The 19352-nt window shown below is 48.7% G+C and overlaps 1 protein-coding gene across 8 annotated transcripts in view; it reads left to right on the forward strand.

Moving 5' to 3' along the window:
- The window catches only part of MAP6 (microtubule associated protein 6), a 74662-nt gene extending 57370 nt beyond the window's left edge, over positions 1-17292 (forward strand). For 5 of the 8 annotated variants that reach the window (XM_042850411.2, XM_024108938.3, XM_008172209.4 and 2 more), the window contains 2 exons: positions 548-707; positions 17087-17292. In XM_042850411.2, the coding sequence (XP_042706345.2) occupies positions 548-707; positions 17087-17136 (210 nt within the window). In that variant the 3' untranslated portion in view covers positions 17137-17292. Of the gene's footprint in view, positions 1-547; positions 4555-17086 lie in introns of those variants that run through there. The other 3 variants (XM_065581758.1, XM_065581759.1, XM_065581760.1) reach the window with 2 other exon arrangements.
- Positions 17293-19352: the final 2060 nt, after the last annotated feature.

Genomic DNA, 19352 nt, shown 5'->3' on the forward strand with positions numbered 1-19352 from the left:
GAGGCCTTTTGTACTTAGATAGCATTAACCCCAACACTTGACTTAGGGCTTGTCTACACAGAGACTTAGGTCTTGTCTACATTACCCGCTGGATCAACGGGCAGTGATCAATCCAGCGGGGGTCGATTTATCGCGTCTAGACGTCTAGACATGATAAATCGACCGCCAAGCGCTCTCCCGTCGACTCTGGTACTCCACCAGGGTGAGAGGTGCAGGCGGAGTCGACGGGAGAGTGTCGGCCGTTGACTTACCGCAGTGAAGACACTACGGTAAGTAGATCTAAGTACGTCGACTTCAACTACGTTATTCACATGGCGGAAATTGTGTAACTTAGATCGATCTCCCCCCCTCCTCCCAGTGTAGACCAGGCCTTAGTGCACAGCAAGCTGGGGTATAAATCAAAGTCTCTGTGTAGACAAGCTCTTAAATGTGGAACATAAACAAACACATATTGCCGTCTCATTGATGATGTCTCTCTCTAAATCCTGTTCTTCTACCTTTTCCTGTGTGTTTCTGTGTTGGCGGTTTGTATGTTACATCCATCCAGGCGGAGAAGCGTAGTGTTCAACCTTCCAAACCAAAAAAGACAACAACGAGCCATAAACCACTGAAAAAGGCCAAAGACAAGCAGATCGCATCTGGCCGGGCTGCCAAGAAAAAGAGTGCCGAGAGCTCCAGCGGGACAAAGCCAGAGGACAAGGAGAAAAGTAAAGAGATGAACAATAAATTGGCTGAGGCTAAAGAGTAAATTTTACTGCACTTTTCTCTCTTTCTTTTTTTTTCTTTTATTAAATAAAGGCCACAAAATTAATTAGAGACTTCTAATCTGCTTTTGTTCTGATTGTATTAGAAGCTTTTATGTTTTATTTCCAAGGAGGATTAGGAATACTCATTTCAGAGGTCAGGTTTTCGGCTTTGCCTGCACGACACAGATCTACACAGAATGATGGGGGGAGGATGAGGAGGGTGGAATGCACAGAGGATTGTAGGATTACAAAGGTTTTCAATTAATTGTGTGCTGCGAATGTATTAAAAGGCTTGTCTCTTTCCTTGGGCCTGATCCTCCAGTGCTTTGATTGCATAAAGCTGCCATTTGTTCTGCTGGTGCAGTTCTGTTCCTAAGAACTGATCCCATGAGGCTGAGCGTCCTTTGGGGGTGCTGAGCTCTGTCTTCTCCCATTGGCATCAACAGTATAGGAGAGGTGCTCAATATCTTGCAGGAACAGGCCCTGTCAACCTGGCATAACTGAGTGGAGTCACTCCAGATTCACACTACTGTGACTGAGAGCAGAATTGTTCTCCGAGACATCAATGGGTGTTTGGCCCAAGGAAGTGATGAAGGCTCAGATCCCTTGTAGGAAAGATTTGGGGCTAGATCTTCAGCTGGTATAAATGGGCCAGGCCCATTTACACCCGCTCAGGATCTGGCCCTGTGTGGCAGTAGAATGGAAAGTGAAGTAAGGCGCAGAGAGAATCCAGCTGGTTGCAAAGATTTCCTGAATGGGCTTCAGGTCAGACTCTGCAGGTTGTTCCTCCCTGTCGTTTTCCAGGATCTGCATCTTTTGTATGGTTTCCGGTTTGTTTTGGATCTTGGTCTGATTCCTTTGGTTTTCAGCTACAGATGGATATTGTGTGCCACAGGAGTAGGAGGAGGTTTCAGGAATGGATTCAGTTTGCAGACATGGCCTTTTTATAGGTAGCATGGAGCAAGTCACCATTGTTAGTTTTAAATAGACCTGCACGTTAAGTTGTGGTTGCTCATAATTGTGCGAATGGAGCCATGACCCAGTTATTGGGAGCCCCAACCTCCAACTTGGCCAAATCTTCAAGCTCTCAACTCAGTGTTTATTGTGTCCTTACTCTGGTAAATTCCCACCAATGTCAGTGTGACTCAGTAAACACAGAAGGCCTGTTTCCCAGCCGGCGTCAATTGCATTGCTCTGTTGAGCTCCATGGAACTATATTGATTTACAACAGCTGCGGGTCTGGCCCAGAGTGCTGATCTCAGCAGGTGGCTCACAGATTCAGCAGGAGCTAAGAGAGCTAAGTACCTTGTAGGATTGGTTTCTGCTTGACGAAACTGAGACATTGAACCACCTGGGTAATAAACCCCCAGAGCAGCTGTAGGAATCACGCCTGTTTGGCCTTGGTTAATCTTTTTTGCTATCACTCAATCCAAGTTGCAAATTTCACTGGGCAAAAGCAACTGGGGGAGATGTAAGGTGAGAGCTCCAGAATTGCTGTAGTGGTATTGGAAAAAGGAAAATCTTGCTTCTAGAATATATCAGATTTCAATTAAATACTGGCAAAGCTGTGGGTTTTTTTGTTTTTTTTCTGGAGATGGCGATTTCAGTTTTCAGAATCTAAATGTTTGTCATTTGGTATGTCTGAAAAATTAAAAGGGATGCCACAATGGAAGGGTAAGAGAAGGTTCCTAAAGATTAAGGACGTTCTATGCTATGGGAATAGCAAACTTTGTTGGCCTGAGTAATGAATACATGCAAAGTTTAGTGTGTTGTGTAATGTGTCCTGTTTGCCTTGTGCTAACAGCCTAAAGCTTTTGAGTATAAATAAGTGTAATGTTCTGAATTCAGTGGTGTATTTCCAAGTTTAACTGTGTTAGAACTGTGTAGTATGAACTAACCAGGATGTTTATGTGAAAAAAAAATATATATATATATATATACATATACCTCCAATATTTAGGAGGAAACCAGGGAAATCCTCCAGGAAGTAAAACTGTGGAACTGTTTGCGAATGTAATGCATTTTTGACATGCATGCTTCATGGAGAACCTCACTGAACTGTCTATAATGATCATCACTATTCCGAGTGCTCAGAAATGGAATGGATGTTGCGCAACTGCAAACCTCAGTTCATTCTGTAAGTGCAGAGTAGCTCAGCTCAGTAGTTTCATTGAAGTCACGAAAGATAAAGCAGCTCGCTGTTCCTTGCATGAAAACGGATGTTTGTTAACTTTTTGCGGAGAGCTGAGCCTCAACGACTCTGATTCTTGACCTGTTGACGGATGCCTCCATTCACCTTTACAGTTCTCCGGCCATGTCTACACTGACAAGCGTCCAGTGGCACAGCTGTACCCATACAGCTGTGGTGCTGTCACAGCCCTTGTGTAGCCGCATGATGCCAAAAGGAAAGCGCTCTTTTGTCAACACAATAAAACCAGCTCAACGAGCGGCAGTAGCTATGTCGGCATGAGAGTGTCTCCTGCAGACCTAGCTATGTTGGCAAAACTTATGTCACTCCGGGAGGTGTTTTTTTCACACCCTTGAGCGACAAAAGTTTGTGGACGTAAGTGGTAGTATAGACATGGCCTCCGTACCATCCCTTCTTATCTCAGGTAGAGGATAGCAACAGTTACGATGATGAAGCGTCAGAGCAGTTGAAGCGTGAAAGCAGTTTACAATAACCAGAAACGCTGGTTCCTTCACACGTGAGAGAGATTGTATCCATTCATTGCAGAGGATCATACATTTTTGCCCATTAGCATCCATATTAATGCTTCACTAAGTGCCAAGTCCACTGGAAGTCAATGGGACTAAAATGGGGCCCTAAGAGATTTAGCAGTAAGTCCCTTGGATAGGCTCAATTTTGTCTCTAGATGTGCACACTATTGAGGGCCGCAGGCATGCATCGAAGTGCATAAATTGGCCCAGGGACTAGTATTAGGAGATATAATAAAATCAGGACTTAAGGTCAAATTCTTCATTGAGTTGCACTCCATGCTAGCCCGCTGACGTCAGCTGGGTTACATGCGGTGTGTCTCAGCACAGAATTTGGTCCTAAGGGCCTCATCTTGCCTTAGTTTGTGATGGAACTCCTACCAATGGCAGCTGTGTGCATGGATTCAGGACAGTGTATAGCCCTCTGCCTGCTTTCTTGTTGCTCAGACTTAATACCCACGTAGTGAATTTAACATTGATCAGAAAGGAGATGAAATCTTTGCTGATTCAAGTCCACTTTGGATGCTAAGCTTGTTGCTTTAATTTGGCAAGAATTTATTCTCTGATTTTGGGTTTCCAACTGCCACAAAAGCAGTTATACTTCATTACCAACTTACCATATGTTTTGCTCTCCTGGTTAAAAAGTGTTTGCTTTATCCCTGTGAGAATTCCTATGGCTTTCACTGCCTGCTTTCTTATTTTCACTGTGTCTTCTTATTGTGCTGTCACTCCCTTTTGCAAGATGGTGCTAAATGCCAATGGGCTTCTTTTTCTGACTGCTTTGCAAAATCCATCATCCGCTTCCTCATCTGCAATGTTTCTGTTGTAAATACATGACTCCCATGTACTCTTGCCTTTTGGAGGCAGATAGGAAGTGTCTAATTACTATTTTGTGGCCTGGCTTTGGTTGCATATCACAAATTGTCTCTGTAATGTGTTGAGCACACCACTCTTGGTGCTACTTCATTCTTGCTGTTAGTATGAGAATGACAAAACAAACAGATTAATGTATAGCCAATTGATTGTGACGTGCTTGTGATCTTTGCTTGCTCAAAGGGTTTTTTTTCAATGATAAATAAATGCTGAAGACGAATACCATCTTCTTGATCTTGTTTTCTCGCTAAGAAGCACAACTGAGTAAGTGAAGGAAGCACCCTTTCCAATGTTTTACATTGGGAGAGCCATGCTGAGTTTCATATTGCAGAGATAACAGTGAGAGGCTGCACTCTGGCTCTCTTCAGATGGCTGCTACAGTCACATAGGCATGAACTGAGAGCTAAACATTGGCAGAGATGAAGATGGACAGTGAAGGCATGTGAATGGAGCAGGTCGTTTGGGTTTTATTTCTAATCGGTGCCGTGTTGAACAGAGGTCTCCTGCTCCGTGCCCCTGCGCGCAGGAGGCTACTGGGCAAGATTCTCTGCTCCTTGCTGCTGTTCGAATCACAGGCAGTCAGGCCGCAGAAACATGGCCCAATGCGGAGGAGGAGAGGAGCTCCTGCCAAGAGTATGATGGCTGAATTATTAGCACTTGTACCTGGCATTCCAATAAAGCCACTTAAAGCCCATTGAAGTCAATTGGGAGTCTTTCCATTGCCATCAATGGATTTTGGATCAGGCCCTGAACGCAGAAACTTACGCTCGGGGTCCTCTGACATGATCATATCAAATGAAAGCTACTCGGCAGTGAACTAGCAATGGCACATGCTCAACCACAGGCCTGGAAACTCAGAATCCTACTCTCAACACTAGCGCTTGCATCATATCTTGCCAACAGTCATGTCTAAGTGTTGGGAAGGGTTGGTGCCCATTCACAAGCTGGTCCATATGCATAGATGTCCAGGAACAGGGGGCTTACACAGGCAGTCTATATGAAGCCAAACCATTTTTGGACCAGGATCCACAAAATCCTTGCTGGGGAAATAATGCATTTGTTTTGCCTGACTTTTTTTCAGCGGTAATTAATCTACAAAGGGTTAAAAATCCATGTTGGAACATGTACTATATTGGATACATGAGGGAGGAAGAGTGGTCTTATTTTGAGCAGTGGATGGGAATCCAGGACTCCTGGGTTCTGTTTCTGTGTGCCACTGATTGTCTCTATAAGACTGCAGGCAAGTCACAGATTAATTTATTTGTGCCTCAGTTTACTCATCTAAAGCTAATAATACCCAACCAACAAGATGTTCTTCAGGGGCTTAATTAACTGAGTATGAAGCACTTTGAGCCCCTTGGATGACACTTTCTGTGTAAGTGCAAAGTATTGGTGTGTGTATAGTAATGTAAATGTGATTACCAGCTGGGAAAAAAAGATGAAGGGTAGAGGGGGAAGGGGTGATATTTTGACTTCAAGTTATGAACAGCCAGAGAATTTAATTCAGCTTTTTTCATCCAGAATTGCAAGCTTCTGCCTTGAATATGACCTCTATTCTCATTTAATGAATGCTACATTAACACACTGGGCCAGATCCTCATCTCTCATCTCTCCTTGGGCCAGATTTGTGGCTGTTGTCTTTTGGCATAGCACCATTGACTTCAGTGGAGCTACGCCCATTCACACCAGCTGAGAAACTGGCCCATGTAAAAAAATTGACATTATACCAGATGTCCTACCAGATTTCACACCTATGCCTAGTCTACAAACAATCTGCTAAATATATTCCATTTCCATCAAGTGCTGAAAACAACACCCTGTTCTAGCCTCAGCAACTTCTCACAGACACGCACATACCAACCTGTGGTCAAGCATGACAACCATACAGTCGTAAAACATTTCAATTGCTCTAAGGGTGTCACAGCCACAGGTCTAATTTCCAGAGGCGTTTGCACCCAGATAGATCTGGTAGATAGGGAAAATGTGTGTCATTAAGCGTATGCAATTTGGATGTGTTTGTTTGTCATTGTGGAAGCTAAGCAGAATTGTTTTCATACATCCAGTATTTATGTACCCGGATCTGACCTACCATGCAATCACGAAGCACCTCTGCTTAGCATTCCAACAAGATCATGGAGGAAACCACCATGCTCAGTGCTGGAAAACATGATTTAGAATTAGCTGCGAATTTCAAGCGCTACATATATGTGAACGATACATTTTGAAGAGACTGTGTGGTCTAATGAATCGAAGATAGGCTTAGACGCCAGGAATCCTTGGAGAGCTAATCCCAGTTCTGCCTCTGACTCACTATGTAGCATGGAGCGAGTCCCTTACGGACACAATTGATCTGTCTCACAGGGGTGTTGTGGGACGATAGGTACAAAGCTTTGAGGACAAGCGTTATTTATAAAGGGATGTCACGCTTTGTAGATCACTTAAAAGGTCGAGAGGCTCACCAGAATAAGCACAGTGTTGGATATGAATTTAGGGGAGAAAAGATTAAAAAGAATTGAAATGTATAAATTAAAACTACCAAAGGTCCATTTTACTTCATTACACCCTCAGAAACCGAATGTTTGAGGTTGGCTTCAGCTACCAGTAGCTGGCCAGTCAGAAAATGGTAAAATCTGACAAAATACACTACATTTTCCTTCACAATTGGCTACTTTTAGATTGTCTGGTTGGCTAAGACGTGGCTTTGGATTGAGATATTCCAAATTGCATGTCTAAATCTCCAGATCATCTTTGAAAATCTCAAATTATTAAACTAATCAGTCCCAATTCCTGACTGTTAAAGTCAAAGGGGAGGGATAGCTCAGTGGTTTGAGCATTGGCCTGTTAAACCCAGGATTGTGAGTTCAATCCTTGAGGTGGCCACTTAGGGATCTGGGGCAAAATCAGTACTTGGTCCTGCTAGTGAAGGCAGGGGGCTGGACTCAATGACCTTTCAAGGTCACTTCTAGTTCTAGGAGATAGGATATCTCCATTAATTTAAGTCAAGAATATATCTCACTGGCTGACATGCCACCCGCAGAGATGAATCCTGTCTTTTGTGTCTCGATATTGTATATATTGGGTCAGTGGACTGCCAAAGAGAACAGGAATGTCAAGGCAGATGTCTCTAACATTGCTGGTGTTTCCCAGTGTCCTAGAAATAATTGTGTTCTTCTTTCAACAACTGCAGCATCAGAAACTAAAGAACTATACAGGAACAAGAAATGTTTTTCTAAGCGTGGACTTTAATATAGCTAACGTTCAGTGCTAAGAATATTATCCCTAGTGCTGTAGCAAAATGCCCTGGTGCTTCCAGACGTCAGACCTCAGCCAGATCTTGGTCACCTATCTACAGTAGCTACTTGGTAAGTCTGTGGGTTTAAGGGCCCAATCATACAAATCCTTACTCGTGTGAGTAAATCTATTGAAATTACTAGGACTACTCACATGAATAAAGGTTTGCAGGAAGGGGTAATAAACCTCTGGTATTTGATGACTGGTGTCTCATTGTGAAGTGTGGAGATTCCTTGTAAGCAACATGGATTTCTGTTGCAGGCTGCCTTTTGAAAAGCTACCTACCCAATGAATGCCAGGATGGAGGACACGTGAGACTCATGACAAATCTGTGCATAGATTGAAAGGACCATTGGGTGTCTCGAATGCCAGCTCGCTCTATGGAGAGGCTGCTGCATAAAGTGAGCTACAGGATGGAGAAGTCCGTGGTCTCTCAGAAGACAGTGGCTAAGGCAAAGTAAACATAAGCAACAGCTGGAAGGAATGTTTGCCAGCAAAGAGAAAATTCATTTCCAATAATCATTGGTTGAGATTTGAAACTACTTTGTTGTCATCATGATACCTCAGGATCTCCCACCCATATCGGCTTTTAAAGCAAATTGTCTGAGTGTCCTGTTGTGTAGTAGTGGCCTTTCTTCACATCGCCCGTGGCCAGCAAGACACCACTGCATGGGATGGGTGTGTTGCCTTGCTCCATTCTACTAGGGTAGGCCCCTTGCCCATACACTGAAACTCACTGGGTTCCTTACTGAGCTGAAAGGGTCATGTAAGTCCTGGGAGCTGACGTCATCCCAAAAGGCCGGGCTTTGCACTGTGCTTTTCCATCTCAGCAGCAGGGGTTTCCGTGTGGCCGGTAGGGCAGGGAGAGGCAGCTGCAGATCAGAACAGGGCAGCGCATGTGCTGTTTCGAAGATGCCGTTCAGTGCTGCCGTCTGCTGCGCGGGGAGCTGCTGGTCACACTGCACCTGAGTCCCCAGTCCTGCTAGCTGACTGTCTGTGGCGACCTCCTCTCACTGGGACAAGCCTCGGTACCCCGGGACCCTCTCAGGACAGAGTGTGGCTCAGCCACCCTTCAGAGAAGAGAGAGGTCACCACCACCTCCTCTCCCTCTGTCATCGCACGTTGCTTCCCCTTTTGCTCTCTCTGCCCCTCTCTCATTCCCCGCCACATTCTTCACTCACCCTCAGTGTTGGGGGGATGCTGTCGTGCAGCCCCTCCCTCACCCTTAAACCGCTCCCACTTCCCGTCCATTAAGTGCCTTCTCCTTCAAAGCCTTCCTGAAAACCTGCCTCTGACAGGAATCCCTCCAGCGTCCCCACGCCCGCCCCGAGCGCCCGTCTCGTGTGCAGTGTAAGCTCCTGGGGGCGTCCCTGAGATGATAGGTCCATCGCTATGTGACTGGTGAGAATAAACAATGATACCTCACCCCTCAAGGGCCCCGCTTCCCTCTCTGTCTGTGGTACGGCTTCGGCACCCCTGTCTCCAGTCTGCCAGAGCACTGTCTGTCTGGCCCGGTTGCCTGGGCAGCAGTTGGCCTCACTGCTACGTCTATCGTAGCAACCTTTGGGGATTGTTGTGCTTGTGCTTCCGTTCCCTCCCACACCTCTCGCTTACAGCAGTGGGTAACCCCACTCAGCCCTGTGCCTTCTGCCCAGGCGTCCTCCCTCTTCAGCGCTGTAATGTGACCTTCTGCCTTTGCAGCGCTGGTACTGCTGGCAGAACATGGGGCTCCGTGCAGAAGAATTCATGGGGTCTCTTGGATTTTCATGGGACTGTGCAGCCACGTGAGCTGTGAAGGCTGGGAAAGAGCTTGTGGAGCCCAGAAGGGCAAAGAAAGCTGCAGAAGCCATAACAGCAGCAGATGTCAACGCAACAGCCTTTCCTAGCAGAACAGAGAAAGCAGCAGGAGCCACATCAAAAGCTGCCTCAGTGGACATCAAAGCAGACGCCTTTTCCAGAGGAAGCCGCAGAGGCTGGATCAGCAGCAGGAGACATTTCAAGGGTGGATTTCAACAGGGCTGTTTGCAGTCTGCCTGGACGACAGCCTGATTGTTCTGGTTTGCACTGCTCAGCTGTGGCCTGCCCTTGTGAGGGGCAGAGCCGGGACTGCATTGAGACTGAGAGAGTCACAGCTCGATTCTTGCTTCTCAGTTCCTACAGCATCCCACAACAAAATATTCTCTGAGGAGGGTGTGGATGGCAATGCTTATATGCACTCACTGAACTGCTACCCATCACCACACTCTGCTCCTAATGATCTCCAGCTGGAGACCTGCCATTGCGTACCATGGGATCACTGGGTGCAGTTAGCTATAGAGAAAGAGCAGCATGTTAGTAAAAGACCTGATGAGGGACAATGGGAGCCTGCCAGTCACCAGTGAAAAGGTTTCCTTCAGGAACTGTACTGTTGTGTGACATCATAATACAGTGCCAGCTACAGCCACGGGAGCAAGCCAGAGACGATGTATGGCGTGAGGTGCATGAAGGAGCTGGAAGGGGAGAGAAGGCAGGGATGTGTGGCGAGGGGCATGCCACTATGAAGGACAGATCTGTTCCCCTTAGTTCTGATGAGAGTTAGTGCTCATACAGGGCCTTCCTCACACTGAGTAAATGACTCTGCATTGAAATCAATGGGATTGCTAGCAGAGTATCCACTGTGAGTCAGGGGATCAGGATCTAACACCCCTACCCTCTGGTGCTGCGTTCAGTCCATCCGTGCGACTCAAAGGCGTGAGGCCCTGTATTTACAAGGCACTTGGAAATATTCCCTAATTAATGCTCACACTTCTCAGAAGAGGTAAGGGAAATGGTATTACTCTCCCCACTCTACATATGAGCCACAGAGAGGCTAAGGCCTAGCCCCTCAAACCTATTTAGGTGCCTAGCACCCATTGAAATTAACGGGAGGTAGGCATCTAAATACCTTGAGGATCTAGGCCTCAGTGACACACCTGAGGCCTCACAGCAAGACATTTGGAGACCTGGGATTACAATTTAACTTAATTAGAATTGAGCTCAACCAGAAGATATGGGCCTGAGGCAGAGTTTACCGGGTGAGGTTCTTTGGTCTGTGCCAGGCAGGAGCTCAGACGTGATGACCATACTGGTCCCTTCTGGCTGAAACTAGGAACTTAAGAGTGCCCATCTTCATGCTCAGTCCACTAGACCACCCTGCCTCTATCTCTCAGCATCTTAGAAAAGAGAACACACATGCGGGGAAGTGACTAACACTGCAGATGCCACAATATTGGATCCTTCATTGTGGAGTAGGAAGGTGACCAAGGGCTAGATTCACAAAGGGACGTGAGCACCTAACTGCCTCTTAAGGCACCTGAGGCCAACATTTAGGTGTCGCTGACATTTACAAAACCGCCGCTCAGCTGACACCTAATCCCGTAGGCCCTAGGCACCTAAAGTTCTGCCAGTGGGCAACCGCAAAGCCGCCTAGGATGGTCCTGCTGTCGCAAAGCTGCTGGGAGCCCTTGGTCACACCTGAGCCCTGGAAGAATGATCAAATTAGGCATTTCCCCCACTTATCTCATCCATGGGCCATGACTTGGTTGGGGTGCTCAGAGCATACCTCACCTGCACACACACAGCCAGGAGCAGGCACGTAGGGGGCTGGCTGGAGTATATGTCTGTCCCAGGCTATCCAATAGACCTATAGTGAGGGGACTCATCTGGAATGTGGGAGATGCAGGTTTGAATCCCTGATTTCGTTCAGGGACTTAAACCTGAATTTTCTGCCTCCCCGGTGAGTGACTAACCACAGGGTGGTGGCTATAATGGGCTGGCTTGCACGCGTGCTGCCTCCCAGCTCGTCTCTTTGGCATTTCCTACTGCCTAGCGTAGGTGGCTCCGCACTCAGCATCCTGCTTTCTGTGAATCCCTTTTGTGCCTAACTGTGCCCATGGGGAGCCTGGGTGCATAACTTGGGGCAGAGGATTCCATTGGGCAGCAGGACGCCTAGGCATTAGATGGCTAAGTCCACGTTGTGAATCTAGCCCCAGGTTCATGATGACATGAGCAGAGCAGGCGCCTAGGCAAATAAATGACATGCAATTCAGGTCTATGCTATGCCCACTGACACCAGCTGAGGATCAGGCCCTTAGGATAAACGAATGTACAGAGATGAAGAAGCTAGGAACAAAAACTCCAGTGCCCAAATGGAGCAGGAACATTCATGCACCTTGGTTCTTTTTCTGGCAAGCGCTGGGTACCAGCACTTCTCCTTATTCCAAATTCTTAGCAGCTCAGTCCTTGTTTACCAAAGATAAACCTTAGTTACAAATCATAGCAGTTTGCCTCTAGCTCTTTTTCATTTGAAGATCTCAAAGTACTTCACAAAGATGGCGAAATCTCATATCCCTAATACACTGAGGCACCAAATGGTTAAGTGACTTGCCCAAAGTGAGTCAGCATCAGAGCTAGGATGAGAAGCGAGGTCCTTTGCCTCCTAGGTTCATGCCCAACCCATAGCGCTGATTCTGGCCCACTGTTTTTAATGAAGCTATGTCCATGTATACCAGCAGATGAGCTGGCCAATTCTAAACACATTTACGCCAGTGCAAACCAGGATGAGGTGTGACACCAGCGTAGTGGTGATGTAAGGGAGAAGAATCAGGAGGTGGGCTCCCGTCTCTGGAAGAAGGGGAGCCCAATGCCTATGGACAATGGAGTCAGTGGGCCCTTTAGGCCCACAACACCTCTCCATCCAGCCCAGTCAGTTTAGGGTGCTGCATTGAGTGCCTTGGGACATGTCTACACTGCAGCTGGGCGCCAGCCTCCCCTCCTGGGGCCACAGCCTCCTGTTAGCACGCTAGGGGTTATGTGTGTGACATACAGTATCTCAGTCTGTTGTTTAAAGCTGTTAAATGCTGGCCGGTTATTAAGACGCCTGATAATTCACTACTAAACCCCTGCATTTCTTGCCAGATCTCTTTCCCAAGCTGCCTGCAACCAGAGTTATGAGCTGCTGCCTAGCATCCATCCCGTCCTTAGGGCACCGATCTGTCATCTTGTCATAGCATATCATTAATTTTTGCTCCAAACTTGGTGAGACCCCAGTTTTGTTGGACAATACGTTGTCACAGACGGGCCATGAGAGTGCAAAGAACTTCAGATAAGTGCCTTGCCTGGCTGAGACAACAGGAATTTTTAACACACCGTCTATAAATTGAGACAGTTTTATTTCAGGAGCTGGCTTTTCTTTCAAACTACCACTTGTTCTGACTAGATATTTCACCTTCCTGACTCACTTTGCCCAAGTCCACTGAACATGATCCAGTTGGTTGTTTTGTGTGTGCTGGAAGATGTGGGGTGTGTGGGGGATGTTTTGTTTCTTGTGTCCTTCCTTGACTAGGGATTTCACAAGGAATTAATGCAGCCTCCCTCCCCCATTTTAGCACCTGTTGTGAACGAATTTTGTTTGAAATGACTATCACACTATTATTCTTATTTCAGTTTCTCATGAAGGATGCCAATGAGGGGCCTGGTGGACCTTTTCGCCTCCAGGAGGCTGCTGCATAGCCGGCTGGGACATTCCCATCTCATGGTCATTCAGTGGCTTACATGAGAGAAACTGGTGGTCTCAGCTCAGCTCCTAGGGGAGAACTGTTCACAACACAGCACGAGTGCTGCATGGGGGCATGGAGACTGAAAGGCCCTCTCACCGCTAGGGTGTCTGCTGACACATTCCCAGAATACTGAGCATTCTGGTACTTCGGGGAATGGCAGAGGCCCGCCCCACCGGCGCAACCTTGCCCCCACTGGCCTGCCTTCACATGCCCGGTGTGGACGAGGTCACGCCACACAGAGAGGACACCATTTTGAAGCATGTGCCATTCCACCCCCCGTCGACGTGGCCTCTTCAAAATGGCATCCCCATCCGATACTGAACAAAACCAGGTCTAGTTTTGTCTCAGTACCGGACAAGGGACAAACCACCCAAAAAGAGGTCTGTCCAGTTTAAATACAGATGAATAGCCTGCCTGTGTGTTGCTGGTTGAGGCATATTTGCACAGGGTGATGCAGGGGAACTTTCAGTGCTCTTCCTGTTCTATGCCAAGAGGACTTTGGCCTCCAAGGGATGTCTACATTGCGTCTAGGCGAAAGCCTCACAGCCCGGGTTCACAGACTCACGCGAGCACCTTCAACATCGCTGTGTAGACATTGCTTTGATGGTGCACCTTGGGCTGGAGCTCAGGTTCTGAACCCCAGCACAAGCCACTGCGTCTACACAGCTATTTTTAGCATGTTAACAGGAGTCTGTGGACTGAGGCCAGGGCCGGCTCTGGCTTTTTTACCGCCCCAGGCAAAAAAGCCTCCTGCCGTCCCCCGGCGGGGAGCGCAGCATGGGAGGGCGGCGAGCCCGGCCGGGGCCCCGCTCTCCCCTACCGGCCGGAGCGCCAGGAGGAGGGCAGCGAGCCCGGCCGGGGCCCCGCTCTCCCCGACCGGCCGGAGTGCCAGGGGGAGGGCGGCGAGCCCAGCCGGGGCCCCGCTCTCCCCGACCAGCTGGAGCGCTGGGGGAGGGCGGCGAGCCCAGTCGCGGCCCCGCTCTCAGGCTGGAGCGCCACCGGGCGCCCCAACAGCCCCAGTATGTTTTAAAAAAAACCCCAACCCTGAGCGCCGCCCCCCCTCCAGGTGCCGCCCCACGAACATGCTTGGTAGGCTGGTGCCTGGAGCCGGCCCTGACTGAGGCTGGCTCCTAGATGCAGTGTAAATATGCCCCAAGGCATTCAGTGCAGCGCCCTAACGTGACTAGGCCAGGTGGAGCGCTGCTGTAGGCCTGACACTCCCACTGACTCCATTGTCCTTAGGTGTTGGGCTCACCTCCTTCTTGGCTTCCCCTCCTCCCAAGTTATAGCCAGCTCTCAGCTCTCTCACTGTGCACCCCCCCACCTCTGCAGAAAGCCAGTTGTGTTACCAGCTCACTCCCTGCTCCGGGGGGTGGGGAAGTGGCCACAGGCCCCTTGCCAATATGTTCTGGCAGAAAAATCCTCCTTGCTGTGAGTGTGGAGGGCAGGTAAACCCTGGACACGAGTGAGATTGTTCCTAGCTGAGCAGCTCCCAGCCCAGGCTCCAGGCTGAGCTGACATATAGCCTCTTGCAGGGAAAGTCACGCTCACAGGCTGCAAACCCGGATTGCCCTGCATTCGATCAGATGGGCAGACACTACTGTGCCTACACTCACATGGGCAGGGCACTGGCCATAAAATCCGCCCTGCCTTTTAATCCCAACTGTCATCGGTCTGTACATATGGCCAGAGCCTGAGCATGAGTCTCATTAAAAAGGGCAATGCAGTTCCCACATATTTTAAATGGCCGCCGCCCTGTGACAGCAGCCATTTTAAATCTGGCCAGGACTCCGCCTGCATCTCCGTTCTGCCTCTGTGACCTCAGAGAGCCCGTCCCACCCACTGCATCTCTCCCTTCCCATGTGCCTCTCCTGCCCCAGAAATCGCCCTTCCATTTCCTTACTGATCAACATGGATCCCATCCATTGCCCTTCCTGACCCCGGAGATCCTTTCCTTCCAGCTCTCACCTGCTGTACGCCAACCCCGCAGATCTCCTCCTTTTCCTGCCCTGAGCCAATCTGCCTCCTGCCCTGATCTCCCTCAGCTTGTTCCCCCACCATCCTCCCTGATTCCAGGATCCTCTACCTGCACTGACCCCGGGCATGTAGCACCTCCTACTGTGGTCCCCATGGACTGTCCTCCTCAGCACATGGGCCCAGCACCTCAGCTGGTTAAATTGACTCCAATGGAACTACACCGATTTCCACCAGCTGAGGAGCTGGCCCCGTGGAGCGCTAATTAATACCAATGCCCAACATCTAGGTCCCCCCCCAAAACAGGATCTGTCATCATGGGCGATGGGTATAATAGGCCAGGGGAGGCTAAGCCTCCCATGGCACAGCCATCTCTGACCCGCTGCTAGATGCTTGGCCCATGGTGGCCCCGCCTGTGCTCTGCCTCTTCCCCTCCCTGCTCCGCCCTTCCCTGAGGCCCCCACCACCGACCGCTGCTTGGTGAGTCAGTCCCTCCTCTCCTCTCCTCCACTCCACCCCCCCTCTCCAGAGGTCGCCGCTGCTCACCGCATCCCTCCTCTCCTCCACCCCATCCCCTGTGGGAACTGGGGGGTGAGGAGGGACACAGTGAGTGGCGAGTGTGGGGGGGGTGAGGAGGGAACAAGACAAGCGGTGCATGGTGGGGGTCTTGAGGGGGTGAGGAGGGACGTGGAGGGCAGGGGGGGTCTCGCAGGGGCGGGGGGATGAGGAGGGAATGCAATGAGCGGTGGGGGTCTCACGGGGGTGAGGAGGGATGTGGCGGGCGGGGGGTCATGCAGGGGCGGGGAGGTGAGAAGGGAAGCGGCGAGTGGTGGGCAGGGGAGAGGGAGTCTTAAGGGGGGGTTGAGGGGTGAGGAGGGATGTGGCCAGTGGCAAGCAGGCAGGCGGGGTCCTCGCAAGGGGGGGGTGGTGGAGGAGAGGAGGGACATGGTGAGCAGCAGCATGGGGGCTGAGTGGGGGTGGGGATGGGGAGGGGCCTGAGGCAGAGCGGGGGACAGAGAGCTAGCCCCCCGGGGAAGCTTCACCCACCACCCACGTCTGTGAGCTCCCTTGGATTGCTGAAGTTACACATGAAAGGTGTTGGCAGAGTGGAATCCTGGTAGGGTGAGCAGACGTCCCAATATTATTGGGACCGTCCCGATATTAGGGGCTTTGTCTTATATACGCACCTATATCCCCATTTCCCCACCCCCACAAGAAAGTGTCCCGATTTTTCACATTGCTATCTGCTCACCCTAAATCCTGGCCTGTATTTTTCAGGCATCTGCTGTTTGGTAAAGCCAATCATTTTAATGACACGGCAGGATCCGAGCACTTCAGGGGTCCCTAAGAAGCTCAGGGCAGACGAGTCACCCCTTAATTTATAGCACATACGTCCCTTACGTTACAGGGCATTCACCAGCAGTCACTGCTTGCTTTGAGGGAAACACACTGCTTATTTATTATACAATTTCACAGTGTGACACCCTTTGACTTCCTATGCAGGTTATAATCAATTGGCAAACATTTTTCATAGCCGTTTTGTGGCTTTCCATTGGGCCTGATCCTGTTTGTGTCCAAACCCAGAGCAAGTCTGCTGAAGTCAATGAAGCTGCACAGGTGTAATAAAACCAGTGCACGGGCCTGACCCAAAGCCCAGTGAAGTATATGGAAAGACACCCATTGACTTCAATGAGCTTTACATCAGTCCCTAAATGAGAGCAGAATCAGGCCCATCATCAATACGGTGAACGTATAAACTATTGATTGGGTTTATAATAAATGAATGCACTCCATGCAGTGATTCAATGCTAGGCCAATACCAATTGGCGAGGGGCGGGGGGCATGTTCTGTGGTCTTTGATCACCGGTTCAGTCTAGCAGCTGTGGAATGACTCTCTTTTTCTGCTTGCAGGACCCTCGATAAAGCCACCGGTACTACAGACCAGGAACCAAGTACCTTAGCCCAGGACCCACCCACATGAAGTGAAGCACTTCATTCTGAGTGGCAGCTGGGACAAATACATAGCCTGCATGAAACGTGTATAGTCCTACGGCGTACAATAAAAATGGTGAACTGCTTGGAATGGGATTTTCTGTGGCTCGTCAGTCACTGAAACATTACTTCTATCAGCGTCATTTATTTTACCTGATCATGATGGATTTATATTTGGTTGAGCAGAGAAAGCCCATGGGTCTGATGCGCCCTTCGCTTATACTGGTGAAATGCCACTGATTTCAGCTGAGGTACCGTGGCACATATTGGCTGGTGAGAGACAGACTCGTGCAGGTATCATATTGGATTTTAGGGCTCATCCTAGGAGCCTAATTTACAGGTTCAGCAGTTCTTTTTGAAATCCTCAGAGGATTAATGCAATATAATTTCTTAACTGATGTTTAAAAACCCACATTTGGATGCCATTTGATTAAGCAGGGGTCAGACTTTTGTACTGGTGACCCCTTTCACGTAGCAAGCCTCTGAGTGTGACCCCCCCTTATGCATTAAAACCACTTTTTAATATATTTAATTCCACTATAAATGCTGGAGGCAAAGCGGGGTTTGGGGTGGAGGGTGACAACTCTCAACCCCCCAGGTAATAACCTCGTGACCCCCCTGAGGGGTCCCGACCCCCAGTTTGAGAAACCCTGCTGTATACAATATTCAATGGGAAGATAGAATCCCTTGCCTTTATTTTGCAGTCAAGAGCACCTTATACTTTTTAAGGCCAACACAGGTCCTAAACACTAGAGCAGGGTGAACTTTTTTGGTGGAAAAGTGACACCCAAAAGTTTCACTTGAGCAATGCTACCATAGTGCTTCAGGGGACTTGTAGTTCAGGTGTTCCATGCCCCAGTTCTCCTCTATTGGCCAGGTACCTTGGTGGGATTACATCTCCCATAATGCACCACAGTGTCCCCTCTTGCTGAGATACTGCAATACATCATGGGAGTCAAATAGCTTTGGGGCATCATGGGAGATGCATCCAGTTGGAAACCCCAGCCCATAGAGATGAATGAGGGCATGAGGCACATGAACTACAACTCCCATGATGCATTGCAGTGGAATTTTCTAATTAATTTCAGCCCAAACCCTATTTTTTTTCTGCTTTCAGTTGTCTTTTTTTTTTTTGATGAAACATGACAACTTTTTGCAAAGATCAGATACTTTTCCCGAAAAACTTTGTTCAGTCAAAAACCTAATTTTCATTGTTTTAACGCCAAAATTTGGACTGCTCTACTATACTCCATTTAAGCCTTCAGGTAAGACTTAAATGATGCATATGCCTTAGGCTGGCCCTGTGCATGGGGTGAATTTCACCTTTCGTGAGTCATCACTATAAGCACAAGGGACCAGATCCTCAGAAACATTTAGGCAACTAACTAGCTTTGAGGCTCTGGGCCAGGGTGGCCTGCTTCTCTTTTCTAACTTGATTAGGGGGGAGGGATAGCTCAGCGGTTTGAGCATTGGCCTGCTAAACCCAGGATTGTGAGTTCAATCCTGGAGGGGGCTACTTAGGGATCTAGAGCAAAATCAGTCTTTGGTCCTGCTAGCGAAGGCAGGGGGCTGGACTCAATGACCTTTCAAGGTCCCTTCCAGTTCTAGGAGATAAGATATTTCCATTTATTTAGCTGAGGGAGCTAATTCTAGCAAGGTAGGAAGAGAGCTGGGCAGTCATTCCTGGAGCCCCAAAACAATGTCCCCCCTGCAGTGGGCTGGGCACAAAACCCCTGATTCAAAAGTGGCCCAAGATGAAGCATTGAAGAACGTCCCAAATATTTCAATGTGGATTTGGAAGGTGGTGGGCCTGATTCTCTGCCCTTGCACACCAATGTAAATCTGGAGCAACGCCAATGTAGTTAATAGTTTCACACCAGTATAGAACCAGTGCATGCGATAAGAGATTCAGACCTTTTGACCTTTAAAGAGGAAACCCTTAATGATTGCTATTGTTTATTATTTGGGTTGCGATAATATCGAGGAGCCCTATTCCTGCACCAAGACCCCATGGTGCTCTGCGCTGTACAGACACAGAACAGAAAGATGGTCTTTGCGCTACAGAGCTTGCTAAATGTAAACCTTAAGCTTTTGGTACCTGCATTATGGTGACTCTCGTCACTGGGAATGGAACGGATGTTAGGAAATTCCCACACCTGTTAAGGCGATAAAACACAGCACAGTA

Source organism: Chrysemys picta, chromosome 1 (assembly GCF_011386835.1).
Source record: "Chrysemys picta bellii isolate R12L10 chromosome 1, ASM1138683v2, whole genome shotgun sequence".
In the NCBI taxonomy this organism is placed as follows: domain Eukaryota; kingdom Metazoa; phylum Chordata; order Testudines; family Emydidae; genus Chrysemys; species Chrysemys picta.